The sequence below is a fragment of the Rattus rattus genome, chromosome 3, assembly GCF_011064425.1.
Source record: "Rattus rattus isolate New Zealand chromosome 3, Rrattus_CSIRO_v1, whole genome shotgun sequence".
Lineage (NCBI taxonomy): Eukaryota > Metazoa > Chordata > Mammalia > Rodentia > Muridae > Rattus > Rattus rattus.
Window position 1 is genome coordinate 180429895 of NC_046156.1, and position 17248 is coordinate 180447142.

General features: G+C 39.7%; 1 protein-coding gene across 1 annotated transcript in view; it reads right to left on the reverse strand.

Annotated features, from left to right (window-relative positions):
• Parp8 (poly(ADP-ribose) polymerase family member 8) overlaps positions 1 to 17248 on the reverse strand; it is a 165762-nt gene that overhangs the window by 23275 nt on the left and 125239 nt on the right. The window contains 4 exon segments of the mRNA XM_032898861.1: positions 697 to 822; positions 2594 to 2686; positions 16349 to 16444; positions 16546 to 16596. Of these exon segments, the coding sequence (XP_032754752.1) occupies positions 697 to 822; positions 2594 to 2686; positions 16349 to 16444; positions 16546 to 16596 (366 nt within the window).

Consider the following 17248-nt stretch of genomic DNA (forward strand, 5'->3'; position numbering starts at 1 on the left):
CAAAATGATGTTCACCTCCCTGGGATAAACTCTTGAAACACAAAAAGGTTTTGGGCTCTTGATTCTGGCTTTCACCACACCAAAGCAATAAGCAATAAAGTAAGCTTAGAACCCTTCTGGAAGAAGATATACTTCAAATCTCCCAGCCGCTTTAATTTTAGACTGGAACACTGTCAACCGACGACTAAGGTGACAGTGTGTGCTCAGATGATCCCTCATTTCTATGCAGAAAGTAAACAAGAAGGGGAAGAGCTTATGAGGGTGTATTGCATATTCGTTTCTCCAAAATGATTGCAAGATGAACAGTAATATAAACTGAAGCCATTTTGGCTCTCAATCAATTTGAAATTCTGTTATTTCAGAAAAATTCCGCTTTAAGTGTTTGTGAAATGGTACTCTTAAGAAACCACTTTAACAATACGGACTTAACTGCTGTTACTTTCTAGGGAGACAGTGAGAAACAACGGGGGAAATAAGAGGTGAAGGTCATAAAGAAGAAAGGGGGCAGTGGCCCTTGGCTCATGTTCCTTTTATTCTAGTCAGATAATGGAATCCCAAAGAATACACTATAAACTTAAAGTTACCATGGAGACAATTGACAAGACAGACTTCCCAGGGATGACTGCCATGAGACTCAAGTCTCCATCGTGGTTCTCAGGATCTTAATGCATGGTGGGCTTGGGGGGGGTCACTTACCCTGGGGTTGAAGGCTAACATCTGAGGGTCATTAGGATCTACCACAGAAGGATATGGCTCAAAAATGACAACTTTTCTAGGAGATTCCAGCGCAGATCTACACATGGACACGAGCAGGTCTACCACCTTAGAAAGCAGACGAGATGAGTCACTGACAGGTTCTGTCGTGTTTTGGTGCTATCCATCCTGCTCATGGCAGCCCACTGTAATCTGGAAGCCTTGGGACCCAATTCTCACGTCTGTAGTTCATGACTTTATACCAAATTTGGTCAACAGTGGACCGCTGATTTAAAATATCAAGTGTGTGTTACCCCTGATTGCTCATGAGTATGTCTCTGTCGTAAGCACATCGTGTGTGATAGCATTGTTCTAGATTCGACGGTAAGAAGAACAAGACAGGTCTGTGCTAGGGAGCTGGTACAGTGTAATAGACAAGGTATAAAAGGAACGCATGCTTCATTGGAACATCTGGTGTTGTTGAATGGAATGACAGTGAAGTAGGAGTTAGATAATGATGCATAAGGAAGTTCTGGAGCTTTCTTAGAGACCTGGCATGACAGGGGAGGAGATTACTCCAAGATAGAATATCCACTCAGCCATTACAAGTTTGCTACATTCTAGGAAAAGCAAAGTACTGGAAATCACCTTGTCTCTGTTATACAAAGACCGCTACTATCTACAGTAAGCTGCCTCCCTTCTTCAGATCCTAGAAGAATGTTCTGTTTGTGGAAACTGAATGGAGAAAAAAATTCTATTTCCTGGACAGAAGGAACTCAACTTAACAGCTGTAATTCAGTGTGGACATAAATAGGGAAAGTTACACCCAAAAAGATTTAAAACTAGCATTTTAAAAAAAAAAATGGGGAGGGGTTGGGGGAACACCCATAAGGAAGGGGGGGGGGGAGGGAGGGGGGAGGGGAGGGAGGAGGAGTGGGGGGGGAGAGGTGGAGGGTGGCCCGGAAACCAGAAAAGGGAATAACATTCGAAATGTATAAAAGAAATACTCAAGTTAATAATAAAAAAAAAAAAAAAGAAAGAAAAAGAAAAATGCACAGGAAGTGGAACATGATGGTACATGACTATAATCCCAGCCCTGGGACACCAAGGCAGTAAGGTTACAATTTCAGTTCAAGGCCAGTCCAGGACACATACCAGAACCCTGTCTCAATGAAACAGCCTAATGTAACCCTGCACTAAACAACAGCAACAACAAAAAGTTGGGCTTGGTGGTTCCTCTCTTCAATCCAGCACTTGGGAGGCAGAGACAGTTAGATCTCTATGAGCTGGAGGCTTCCCATGTCTCATGTCTGTACACACACACACACACACACACACACACACACACACACACACACACACACACACACACACACACACACACACACACACACACACAGAGCAAGTTCCAGGACATCTTGAGTAGGCAATGGATGGATGGATGGATGGATGGATGGATGGATGGATGGATGGATGGATGGATGGATGGATCGATGGATGGATGGATGGATGGATGGATGGATGGATGGCTGGATGGTTGGTAGAGGGATAGACAAACAGGGAGACAGATAGACAGATATAATAGGCTTCTACTTCATGGAAGTGAAACTGTATCAAAACAAACAAGCAAACAAACAAAACTACATAAAATATAAGCAAGGTTTCCCCCACCAGTCAGCATGGAAGACAACTATTTTTAAAAGAAAGTTGTTTAAATTTTTCCCCCCTAGGCCACTGCAAAAAAAATGACAAAACACAGATCTAAAGGAAAATAGTTAAGTGTCAGATTGTTTTCAAGAAGAAACTATCAGAATTCTTCCCTGAAGAATAGGAAGGAGAAGACAGCAGGGGACCAGGACAAATTTTTCAAATCAAAATCAGGCCCAGTTAGCATGGATACCTGAGCTCCAGTAGCTATCTCATCGGCAGCTTCATTCATCACTCCCAGGGTTTGAAAAGCAAATACACACAGCTCTCGCTCACATACTGTGGGCTGCAAAAGAACAGGAGTCAGTTACAGTATATTTTTCCATCTTTCAACTCATAGATGTAAAGTTACTCTACACAATGAATGGAAAGTAGGGAGGCTTAGAGTTTGAAGAAAGAAAATCATTATCATATTACATATTAATAACCAAATTCTTATAGAGCAGTAGCAATAGAGTAGAGTCCCAGCTATAATAACAAATGAACCATGCCAGTAAGTTGTAGGTATTTCCATTCGGAACAACTTAGCAGATGATGAAAACAATATTCGGCAGTAAAATACATCGCTCCAAAATACAATGCATGTGAGATGTATTCATTTTAAAAATATATCCCCAAGTTGGGGATATGATGAAGACACGCACAAAAACTACGCTCAAGGAAAAGATATAATGGGCGAATCTCACCGTTCCCTAGGAAACTTATTTGTGAGAAATAAGCATGACTTGACTCACTACCGAGCTCTTGAAAGATTGGTTTTGCTGCATTTGTTGCACAGACTCTTGACTTCAATAACCTCGTGAGGTCAGTGGCACTGAAATATACACTCTCCAATTACTTTGGAGGAGCTCTCATCTTTCAAATCTAATATAGTGTCATCCCCTTGATTTATCTTATCTCCCCAGTCTCATTGCATTAGGTAGCTGATGAAGCCTTAACACAACGCAACCCACTGTGCCTCTGCACAGCAGACAAAAGGCATCTGTTAGTGTCACTGCTCCTGTGTTCGCTGCTTCTAGGGCGTGGCTTGGTCCGTTGTGTAGCCAGTGGGAAAGTGTGGCTCCATTCTGGACCTCCTTTATGTTCAGAGGAGGCCCAGGCGTGTGGCTTTATGGATAGAAAGCCTGAGTTATCACAGTGCTTTGGCGGAATCCCTGAAGAGAGTCTAAGAAGAAGGATGGTTTGCTGGGTAGAGTCTATATACTTCTGTTGGTCCTCACAGTGCAAACTGACTCTGTTTCAGAATTGGTGAAACTGTGGGAAGAGATGGGGAGGGGGGAGTTCTACAACGTCTATAGTCAGTGCTATGTATGTTTCTGGATAAAAATAGAGCAGACTGCTCAATTTTGACTGTTTTTCCTTTTACTTAACTGTTTGCTGTATTCTAACATCTTAGATCTCTTTTGGGTAACTGTATTTATGCCTCAAATTTTCCCCAAAGACATGAGGCTTTTTCCTCTGATCACTTTCTTGGGAGTGGACCAGTATGCTGGGAGGTGGTGTAGCGGGAGCAGCCATGACTGCACGTTAACTACGGCAGCGTTATATCCATGTCTCAATATAGCAAGAGTGAAGTTGCACGTGAATGAAAACTCAGGGAGAAGGAGCTTGGAATCACGACGGACTGACAGGACTTACCTGTGTACCACTTGACCCACTGAACGGCAACATGGAAGGTGCCTTCTTTTGAATAATACTCCAGTCAAAGAGCCCATTATCCATCTAATAACTACAATACACTAACTCCCAAGTCGAATAACATGGTATGGCTTATTTAGTGATTGGAGTACTCATCAGTTTTATCTGAACATTTAACAATCAGATTCACTCACTTAAATGTGTGTACAGATGTGAATGGAGCAGGCACGCAAGCACACACATAGACACACACACACACACACACACACACACACACAGAGAGAGAGAGAGAGAGAGAGAGAGAGAGAGAGAGAGAGACACCATGCTCAGGATATATGAAAAATATGAAAAATTATTTTCAATTAAAAAATAACAGAAAGTAATTTTCAGTATTATGCTGCTGCTTTAAACAGAAATAAAACACTTCAGTATACTATATTTAGGATTTCATTAAAAACTTACAAGAAAAAATTATAGAAAGTATCTTACTTGATGACTACAGCTATATATACACCTCATCACTGATGCTCTGAAAAACTAAAGCTCGTCTCTAATTCTGTTTAGCATGAACTTTGGTAATTCACACAGTGAAATGTTTTTCACGCTTTCTTCTGCATTCATTCCCCGGGCCCTCACTTAAAAAGCTCTGAGTCCCTTATATTCACCAACTGTCCAGGTTTTTCCAAATGGGAAACCTGCATTTTTATGATGCAGCTATGACACAATTACTTTATGGACATGTTTCTATTTGTAAACATTTTTGACTAAAAGGAACCAACTTCCCATCCTCAAGTGCGTAAAGCTGATTTCTGGAAACATCCTAGCACCCCAACAGCTGGAGGAGGAGAATTAAGGAAGCTAGGAAATACATTTTCTAAAAACAACCACCCAAACAATCTTCTATTATTATGAAAAAGTACAAAGTAAAACTATAATTACATTCTGACAAAAATATATTTCCCCTTTTTTAATGTAGCAACTAGATGGTTAAGTGGTCTCGATTAATTTATGACCATATTAAACCCCACTAAGGTAGAGCTTGTACACCGTCAAAACTACTCAGTGTGTGAGAAGCAAAACACATCTAACTTTGTGATCAATGTTTCTAAGTCTACATACTTGTTTTGTACAATAATACACTTTTCTTGTTTATCTACATTATATTTGTTAATTTGAATTGTCAATGCAAGATGGTCCTAAGAGAAATTTCTGGAATTACATAACTAATTAAAATTAGGTGTTTCCCCCACAGCTGATCAGAATGCAGAGAATGAGGAACTGTGGCGTGTCTGTCCCTAAGTGGGACATCTAGACCTCACTCCCACATAGTTCAGGAGATATTCTAGAAAAGCACAAAAAGACTTATTTCCTTTTATTAATTAAAAAAAATAGATTTCCCACTTACATAATATATCCTAACTATGGTTTCCCCTCCCTCAACTCCTCCCAGTTTCCCCCTCTCCCCCATCCCAACCCACGCCCTTTATGTCTCTCATTAGAAAACAAATAGACATATAAGGACTAATTAAATGTAAACTAACAGAATAAAACCACATCAGAGTAGACCGAGGCAAACAGAGGGGAAGGAACCCAGGAGAAAGCAAAGACTTAGAGGGCCGCTCACTCTCAAACTCAGGAACCCCAGAAAAACACTAAACTGGCAAGCACACTTTGTATGCAGGGGACCTGGTGCAGGTCCTGTGCACGCTGCTTCAGTCTCCTTCTGTGAGTTCATGAGAACTCTGATCATGCTGATTTAGAGGGCCTTGTGTTCTTGGTGCCCTTGAATCCCTCCCTCTGACTCTTATCCTTCTGAGGGTAGAAAGATTCTAAGAGCCAGGGGTTGAGGAGGATTGCCAAGAACGTGTTTTCTGGACATGACAAAGCCATTACACTCATGAACTCACAGCCACTATATAAGCTTGCACATGACCTGCACAAGATAAAGCCAGTCACAGTTCCAGCACAGATGGAGAAGAGTGTCATGATGTCCCAACTCTAGCTGGGTTCTTCAGAGAGGTGGCCTCTGCTAGACTCCATCCTCTAGTGAATGACCCTAAAAGCATGCATGTCGATAGCACTGACTGGTCTTAGTCAGCTATGGAAAGAGAATGTGAAGGTGAGAATAGGGTGCAGGAGTCTCTCTGGGAGAAAATGCATGTGGAGTATGGGGTTGGTATATAGGACGTACACTGTGTACATTCATGAAAATTCTCAAAGAACGAAGAAAAAAATAGGCTTTTCTGCTTCACGGAGAGGGAATTGTATTTAAAGAAGATAAAGAAAAACATTTCTCCTTGACACTATGTAAGGAGTTACACAGTAGACTAGCCTTTTTGTACTCTAAAATGACTCCTGTGTGACCCTCATTAAACACTGCCATGACTGACAATTTTAATTCTAAATAGTATGTAGCCACTGAACATCTAATAACTGATTGGTGTAATAATGAGTTTATTTCATGTACATTAATAGAAATCACATAAGGATAAATATATTCAAGTCTGGCATTCTTAATTCTTACTTTGTTTGAATACATACCTGTAAGATTTAATAATTATACATTGTGTTGGAGCAATCAACTTCCTATAATTTAGCCTATAAAACGATACTAAGCCCCGCCATCACCAACAGGCATATTTACTACGCAATATTCATTATTTACCAACTTAAAAGCATGGAGAACTGTTACATGTGTCCTTACATATGTTTCACTGTAGACCTTTTAGCTGAGATAAATGCACCTCAAATTCCTTGAATGGAAGCAATTTAAATGTGAGCAATGAAAACATATTTCAAAAACCGTTTCTAAGCCTCAAAGAATATTTTAGGACCTAACTGTATTTTAAGAAATTTGCGTTTTCCATGAATGTAAATTACCCTTTGCTGAGAATAGAAATGTTACAACTCTGGTGGTTCTTGTTAGGCATTTATACAGAGAGCAAAGCATGGTGTTGGGGACGGTTGTCAAACACTCCCGCTAGGATCTTTTCGCTCAGACTAAATATTTCATGTAAGCCCAACATATTAAATCTACAACTGGATATTGTTGGCCATGGAGCATGTACGCAACTGTTTTCAAATCTGTAAAATGGGAATAAAAATAACATCCAACTCAATGAATTGATTAAAAAAAAAAAAGTTAGGCAGGATCCATAAACAGTTCCTTTAGCAACGGAGAGCTGTTTTCATGCTAAACAAAATAAATTAAATTAAATTGCCCTACCTGACCCCAGAGTGGCTTTCTGTTAATGTACATAAAAAAAAGTACTGAATAAAAAAATACTGAAGTATCTAATAAAGGCTGTTTGTTGTAGTACATATAGCATTGTGTACATTTTAGATAATCGAAAGTGTTAAGTTATTGCTGAAGTATTTCCAATTAAAAAGAGAAAAGAATCAGTTTAAGGGTAAATTCTTGATTTAAAAAGTATTGAAAAATGAGAATGTTAACCTATTAAGAACCACACCTCTAAGGTTGTAATTCTTTGTATTTCTAGTTTCACAGGCAAAGTGTACTCATGGGGTGGGCCTGGCTGCTGGGTGAATGCTTGGTCGATAGTGCAGGTTTCAGAAGGGGAAGGTGACTTGACAGGCTTTTGGGGGGCGTTTAGATGAAAAAGGGGCCAACCAAATCAATGGATTAATCCACTGAGTCATTAACAGTTGATCCAACTTGAGAAATGCTGAAAAGCAGCAGTGCTCCAGATTGTGGAGAGGAGGTCTCTGGGGTCTTATCTCACATCTCTCTCCCTCTGCTTCTCTTTGCTCCTGTTCTGTCACATGCTGCCACCACTATGATGTTTTGATTTGTCACAGGCCCAGTGCACTGAAGGTGGCTGACAGTGATCGTAACTCTTTAACTTACTAACATGTACGGAAAACAGGAAACGTGTCACTTAAGCAGGGGCACAGAATGGCAGCCAGTACTGGTGATTACAGGGAGGCTAACGCACACTGACACGGTTTTCTCCATCAGAGACCAATGGCTCATAGGAAAGGCTCGAGTAAGACACAACAGCAGCCAGAAGGTAAGGCCACTGGGAATTCAGATGCTTTCAGGCACCACTCCCATACTTTCCTGTTTCCTGAACGTTTGAAGGCTTCTCTGAAACGGGAGCTGCACTGACACTCCAGTGCATTCAAATGGGACAGATTCAATCACCAGGTTTTGTGTTTTGCTTTTGTGCTAACATTCCACCACAGTGGCAAGAACCCAGACTCTACGAACACTCCTGTGTTAATAGATTCCAGGTATTACAGATTCAAGTGTCATTTAGAAACTTTGTTAACACATAAGGAGAAAACTGGCCTGCTGGGACACTTCTAAGTAACATTTTCAGAAAGTATGTATCACACGCACTAATGGAGTCCTCTGAGTAGAATAACAGGAGAATGCAGGAACTAACGTTTTAGGACTACAAGAGCAGAGAGGAAAAGGACATTTGCATCTTAAGAAAAGCAGACTTAAAGAAAAATAATGAGAAATAAGCAAGCACGGAAGACAAAGATCTGAGGTTCAGGGGCTGAGGAAAACCAAGGGTTGTCTACTGAATCGTCAGCTGGGTGTGTGTTCTAATGCACCCTCCTCAGGATTTACCACACCTACAAATGTGTCACAGGACTAAAGCAATGGTCAGGGAATCACTGTTTCAAATCCAATGAGAAACTATGCATGACCCTTAAGCTTACAGCAAAATGTCCTGAACTGTAAATACAAGAGAGACACAGGACAAGAATTACTGACTGAGCCGAAATTAAAAAAAAGCCTCTGCAGGAGAATTGAAAGATGGTTCCTTCTGTTTACCACATGAGATGATGGTTTGATTCTCATTGGCTGACATGACTGCACATCACTGACATCATTATTTAAAGGGCCGAAGGCATTTCTCTGATTTCCTCAGGCCATAAATTCTCAACCTGTGGGCTGGGCCCTCTTTGGTGGTGGAATGACCCTGTCCAATATCAGATATCCTGCATATCAGCTATTTATATTATGATTCATAACAGCAGCAAAATTACAAATATGAGGTAGAAATGAAAATAATTTTATGGCTGGAGGTCATCACAACTTGAGGAACTGCATAAAAGGGTCACGGCATTAGGAAGGTCAAATGTCAGAGCCTTAGGCTCTGTCACAGCAACACTGAGCGACCTAGTAACTAGCTACAGAAATATTTATTTAGAATATTGTTTTCTCTCTAACCTTCACTGATGCAGAAACGAAAACAAACAAAATTTGGAGGCAGAAAGAATACTAAGAGAAACTGTGGTATCTTTGCCACTTGTTACAAAAATGAATGGCCAGCAAATTAAACCACGAAGAATCAGCTGCCAATCCCTGTGTGCAGCGAACATCAAAAGACAAAAATGTAATCATTCAAGTCTGCAAGTTGAAAGTCTTCTCTGGTGCCACTCTACCCGGTTAGAACCTTATCTTCCTTACGAACCACGATGATGTATCACTGGATAAAATACACCCTTGCTCACTTGTGTCACGGAGGCAATGGGATTCACAGAGGATTGCGTGCTGACAACCCGAAGTGCTTTGCACACATGAGACGTCCCTAAGGAGTGTCTGCTATGGATGGATCCCTATTGTTCTCTGCAGTGGAGACAGGACTGTCATGGATAAACTCAAGGTCAAAGCTGGAATGTTGGCAACCGCAGCTCCTAGGAGGGGTCTGCAGAGACAGATGACCCGGAGCTGCCGTGCTCCATGTGTCATGTGGACATTTTTCTTTTAAGTCGTGTAATAATTTAACAAACACATGCCGTTTTAGCGAGCATGTATTTTATTCTGAGAACAAAATAAAAGTAGACTTTCAGAAAACATATGGACTGTAAGAATAATTGTCATCTGTTTCCCCTGAATAAAAATAAGTAAGTCATAAAATCTGAAAATCATTCTAATAGAATTGTTATTTATCTATGTGAATCTTGAGATACTAAAAATGTCCGATAAAAAATCATTGATTTATAGGCTGTGTGATTTATATTTTCAAACATTCTAAAGGGCAAGACAATCTTTTATTTTCCCCCTCTGAAAGAGTGGAACAGACTCAACCTTGGGACCTTCAAGATCCTTTAGTTAATGTTGAAGATGGAGAGTACAGAAGTCAGACAGAATCAGGCTCAAGGCTCTGCAATCTAGTTATACTGTCTGAATGGTGTTGAACAAACTGCTTACTCTCTGCGATTCAAAAAACAAAACAGCACAAGTCAAAACAAAATAAAAACCCTCCTTGAACCACAGGAGCAAATCACTAGTTTGTGTAGTGAGAAATCAATAAGCAAAGAATTTAAGCACAGTGCCTGTCCACAGTGCAAAATGATCGATCCCCCTCCTCAATAAATAATCAGGACACATATTAGGTTAATCATGATCTTCACGTTCACTTATAATTTATGGTTTCTCAAACTAAAACCTCGATTTTACTACATGGTTGTAGTAGAATGCATTTCTTTCAAAACACTGAAATAAACACTGATACCAACAAAAACATCTTAGTGATAACCTACCCTTCCACTTCCCTATAAAAGCTTTAAAAACACTATTAAAAATGGCCCAACAAACTCAAATCATTTTGGAAAGAAGCTTAGTTTCTAATAAGAAGCACTTACTCAAAACAAACAGCTACATTGTGGTAAGAATGTGAACTATTCATAACAGCTCACATTTCCTGAAACTGAGAAAGGAATGAAGTTCATTCACAAAGAACTACGATGGACAGACACCTGTCTGTCTGGGCTTGATCTGCACCTCACCCAGCACTAAATCTTATACCCAGGATTAGGACAGAAGACTAGTCAGTGTCCTTGGCCATAACAGAGGCAGTAAATAACAACCACAACCAAGGCGAACAACAAAGGAACAAAACCGCTTGGGAGGAAAGACGCGTGAGGATGAACAGGATGCAGGAGGACCATGTAGGCTTTACAGGTGCTTGGGAAGAAAGAAGGCCACATATCTGGCCAGGACTCCATGCACCCAAGAAAAATATGCAATCACAGTGGCTCCTGGCAAAAAATCCCAGCATTTGAGAGGCTTAGGCAGGAAGACTGCCACAAATCTGAAGAGAGTCTGAACTAAACAAAAACATTCTTGGCTAGCCAAAGCTAAGCAGTGAGACCACATATTTAATTTAGAAGAGGAGAGAAAAGAAAAAATCCAAAAACACTAAACAACAACAACAACAAAAATCAGGAGATGGCATTACATATCATTTCTAGGTTATTTTTTATTATTGCAAGGAGGAAACTCAGGCTAAGGTAGAATTGTAAACAGCCAAGCTAAGTATTAAAGGAATGCTCAACAAATACACACCCTTGAAAAAGTGGGAAGGCACTTAGGTAAGAATTTGCCAAAAAATAAGTTCTAGAAAGGACAGAGATCTGATTCACAGGCGGCTGCATTAGTATACTCAGGATGCCTAGCTAAAAAAGGAAGGAAGGAAGGAAGGAAGGAAGGAAGGAAGGAAGGAAGGAAGGAAGGAAGGAAGGAAAGAAGGAAGGAAGGAAGACAGACATATATGAATACATATAAAGAAATAATAAAGGTCCAGGTATAGAAAAAAGGAAAGAGATGGACAGGGCCCGGCAAGAATACAGACACTGCATTGAGCAACTTTTACAAGACGATTAAAGAGCCAAGACAAAGAATCTAAGTAAAAAATCATGGAAAATCAAAGCCAAAAGAAGCACTGTGAGGAGCTCTCACATAGGAGGAATCCTTTACACACACACACACACACACACACACACACCACACATCACACACACAAACACACACACCACACATCACACACACACACACACACACACACAACACACACACACTCACACACACACACTCACACACACACTCACACACACACTACACTCACACACTCACACACACACACACTCACACACACACACACACTAATTTTTCTTCAGAAAACAAGAACAATAAAAGCATGCAGTAACACAAAGTATCAAAGAGAAAAGAAATATAAATAAAAACAAGGGGAAAGGTCAATAAATAATTCTGTGTCAACATTACTGTCCTTCAAACTTAAAAAAAAAAAGAAACGAAAATATATTCAAACAAAATCTGAGAGTTCATCATTAGTGCAAACTTCCCTCTCGAAATAATGAAAGAAATACTTCAAGTTAAAACCCCAAGAGCCCTAGATGGGGCACACAAAGATATAATGAGAATGGATAAGAACCTGAAATGGTAAAATATCAAACAATCAAACAAATAAATTTAAAAAAAAGAATACTACATTCATGCACCTTTTTATTTTTATCACTTTGATCAGTTTCTTTCTAATTTAAAGGCAAACTAAATAAACCGATGAGTTTAAATCTGTGTTGATACAACAGGAGGTAGTCCGTGTGTTTTATGCTTAGCGGCATCAGGGAGGAAGCCCAGACATTTGGAGTGTGAGCTTCACAGCTTGGCCAGTGCAGTGCTTCCCGTAGGCCTGATAATCTTTATTCCTGGAAGTCACTGAAGACCAATGAAGGCGATCTGACTCCACAAAGTTGTCCTCTGATCTCACATGTGCTCTGATGTGTTGTCCCCACATCACAACAACACACACACAAACACAAACATACACACACACACATACAAATATATATACAAGGCTGGTATAAAAAGAGATGAACAGGGATAGACATTATGCATAGAGAAAATGAATAGGAAACCAAGATGTTTTTATTAGTAGGTAGGAAGGAGAGAGGCAGGAGGAGGGAGAGGAGTGGAGAGCTTGTAGAACTATGATAACATGAGCTAAAGCAGACTTAAGGATAATGAGGCCTAAGAGAGACAATAGATACAAAGGATCACGAACACATAATATAATTGAATATACAGGTAGCACAGCACATTCCTCCAAAATATATGAGTGAAATAAATGGGGATGAAACCACAGGAAGAAATGGACAGTTCAATGAGACAGAAATTAGTCGTTGTGTTTTCAGTAGTAGTTAGAAAAATAAATGAAATAAAAACTGGAAGGAGCACAAGTCGCAACAAAATAAATGCCCTGTTATGTACACTTCTAATCCACACAACCAAGAATCCTCTGTGTTGAAAAAGACTGGAGTAGCTCAGATCTGAGTGCTGCCCAAAGAGCCGTGTGTTAAAGCGTTGATCCCCAGAGTGATGGCGGACGCTTGAAGAAGCAGTACTTAGTGTGCACTAAGTCACAGATGTGTGTGCTTAAGAGGCATTGTGGGGTCCCAGCTACTATGTTCTCTCTTGATCCTGGTGCAGGGATGTGCAGCTCTGCTATTTCATATGCCTCTTGTCATATGCTGCCCCATCTTATGTCAACGTAATGTAACTGACTGATCATGGACTAGGGTATTCTAATCAACCAGCCAAAAGTAAGTCACCCCTCTTTATATGTTAATTATCTTTTAACCAATGGGCTGGCTCTCTTAACTATCTCTTAACCAGTTTCCCTTAACTATCATAGAATCAGGAAAAGAAACTAAGAAACATAAGAAATCTCCTATAGAGAGTCATTAAAAGAAGTTAGCAATCACTTATTAGAACTAATAAAGAAAGTCAGCAAACTTAGAGAATACAAGGCTAATCTACAAATATCATTTGTATTCCTTTATATAAACAAAAACCACCTGCAAATAAAATTTAAATTTACATAAAATCCATTTACATAAAAATTATTCAAATAAACATAGATCTCATATGCTAAAATGTTTAAAACAGCATGGAAAGAAAATTTAAAATATATAAGTAAGTAAAAGATATCCTGTGTTCATGCTCTGGAAAAATTAACATACAATTGTGTCAGTCTTTGAAGACTGCCATTAAAAAAAACCTTCTATTTCTCATAGTTTGGAGCCAGAAAGTCAATGGGCTCAGCATTTGCTGGGGGACCACTGTTGGTGTCACGCAGGAGTATAAGAGAAAGGCCAGTGACAGATGCCACTCTGTCCCGTTTGCTAGAGTAGGAAGGGAGCTCTCGGCTACCTGGTCTAGTGGATCCACCTCCCAGTGCAGCCCCACCTCTGTATCACACTCCTAATGACATCACATGGACACTGGGATTCCATTAGATCGACTTGGATGGGAAGACAAATATTGAGTTTCTAGCTGATGACAAGAGTTCCCAAACTGATGTGCAGGTTAATGCAAACGTTTATAAATTACAACTGCTTTCATTTGCAAAAGTGGACAAGAAGGCCACAGAACTGATAGAGCAAACAAGGGAGTCCAAATAAATTCCCAACTCAAACTTGTAAATGGAGAACAAAGTTAATTTGCACTGCTTAGATTTCAGTTCTTTAGAATCACATTAAAAATGCAAGAAATGGGGGTTGGGGATTTAGCTCAGTGGTAGAGCGCTTGCCTAGCAAGCACAAGGCCCTGGGTTCGGTCCTCAGCTCTGGAAAAAACAAAAAAACAAAAAACAAAAAAAAAGATGTAAAAAAAAAAAAAAAAATGCAAGAAATGAAAAATATTGGACTCCATCAAAGTGTAAATGAAAACATCAAGAAAATGGAAAGAAAATATACAAAATAAAGTCTTTATGATTTATTTATATGCTAAGGATCTAGTAATAAAGATATAATATTCAGAATAAATATTTACCATTCCATAATAAAAATTAAAATAATACAATATGAAAACAAGAAAAAGCTTTGAACAGACATTTCTATAAAGATATATAAGTGGACAATAAACGCAAGAGAGCATTCCGAAAACAGTTGTGCATTATGATGTTACCAAAACTAGAGCGCTAGATTCACATATATGTACACTCACTCACACATGAACTCACACAATTTTTTTTTGAAGAAAAGAATAAAGAAGGAATGTAGAGGTGGAGAAAGTGGAACTGTCATCATACTGATGGTGAGAAGGGTATATTCAGTATGCAAACCATTCAGCCATTCCTCAGAGAGGGAGAGAGGGGAGGGGGAGGGGGGAGAGGGGGAGAAGAGGAGAAGGGGAGGGGGGAGGGGAGAGAGAGAGAATTACTAGGTCCTGGAGATTGTATCAACTGATGAATGAATAAGCCTATGTGGTTTGCCTTTCCACCAAACAGAACACTGAATGATAAAAAGGGAACAGAGTACTGATCCATGTTACAAGAATGAAACTTGTAGGCATCCATAGAAAAATGGAGTAAATTAGTGGCTGCTGGCACCGGGATGGGGGGCCTGGGGAAAGAGGGCAAGGACTGTTACTGCTGTGGAGTTCTTTAAGTAGTAGAAATGTTCTGGAATTAGTGACAGTGATTATAATCATGATATTAGAAACACTTAGCTATGTGCTTCAGTGACCTGAGGACTGTATAAGTTATTTTCCTGTTGCTGTGAGGAGGTACCATGCCGAAAAGCTACTTAGAGAAGAAAGCCCCTGTTCTGGCTTATGGTTCCTGAGGACTAGGAGAGCAGGCAAGCCAGAGCAGCACGGTTAAAGTAAGAGGACGAGAGATCACATCTCCACCCAACACAGGAAGCAGAGAAAGCAGTGGAGATGGCAAAGGCACAAATCCACAAAGCCCTCCCCTAATGATGAGGTCCTTCCAGCTAGGCCTCCCTCCCCTTAACCTTCCCAAACAGCGTCACCAACTGGAGATCAAGTATGCAGACACAAGAGCCTACATGGGACAGTACTCATTGAAACCACTCCAAAAGGTTATATAACTTCAATTTAAAAACTGAGTTTTTTTTCCAACTTTTATCAATTAAAACTTATAAAGTTATTAAAAAAAAAAAAAAAAAAATTACCACTTTTTTAATTTGAACAACTCAGTCTCCAAAGCACGCACACCTGTTGATTTCCACACATCTCGGGTGGCCTGACAACACTGTCCCTGAATGGGCAGTTTGAGCCATCTTCTGACTCTCCCAACTCTACTGTATACTTGAGTGGAACTTGCACGGAGCCTCTTTCTATACTGTCTTAAATGTGTGGTTTTGAACAAACACACTAAAGTACCCTAGTTGCCTCGCCTTATAAAGGGCTGTCCCCAGAAGTCATGTGTTAAGTACGCATATAAATAGATAGCTTATGAGACTTATTGCCAATATAGAAATAAATGGAAAGAGATAAAAAGATGACAGACACAGCAAACACAGTCTTAGGAGGAAATTGCTTACACAAACGCCTCTGGAAGTCATATTAACTCCTTTCCATGCAAATGATAGCACTTGGTATACACTAAATAATTTGCCCTAGGGAGTACTTATTCTAAATGCATGTATTTGTTTACTTACTTTTATATTGGAATGCTACTGCTCGTATTACGTTAATGTGGAAGTGCAGTCAACGGGAACTTACCCTAAGCATGGGGCCATTTTGAAACACGTGCGGTTCATCACACACCACACAGTATTCATTCAGTACAGGGATCCGCTGCTCAGCAAACTCAATGGTCTGACAAAACAACACAAGGATATAAGCAGTGCTGTTCTCAAGTGATGTGCGATCCCAGCGGGGACTAGGTGCTCCCAACAGTACATGGTCTTAACTCATACCTGCACCAGGAAGCCGCGGTCTCGGATTGGAATGCATTTTGCACCATTTGTCTATAAAAAGCAAAGTTTAAAACAAAAGTAATTTTTCATTGGGGAAAATACAGCAATTGCAGCTCTTACCTTCTTCAGAAATGAATGCAGAAGACCACATTGGTATTGTCAGATATTATAATATCGAAATGTTTAATTTCTTTACTAATCCTGTCATAGTTGCACAATTTGCAACTTTCCCTAAACAAAATTATATTCTTAACTTCTCAACTTTTAGTAGCTGTCATTATTACATGAAAAGAAAGTTAGTTTATTCTATTACTAATAAAAAAAATGTCCACGCCCTCATTAGAATATTCAAATCTTACCACCTGCTATGATTCCTTCAAGGAAAATTATACGGTTGCTACCAAAGGTCGCAGTACTCAATCTCTTACTGGGCTAACCAAGAACACGGAAAAATACATGCATTTTCTTTTACAAACTATCTGAAATTATCTTTCATGGTGAAACTATCATGGAAAACATTCCTTATGTACTGGATTGACAAAACTCTCTCCACGTCATTAAAGCATACCTTTAAATGGATTTTTAAAATAGTCATATAAAATTACAAATATTGCCAAGGTTTCCTAAAGCAGGTGTAACTTTACAGTAGTAGCTGAGATTCAGTGGTAGGGGAAAATCTTTGTAAAAATGACTTCCTAAAAGC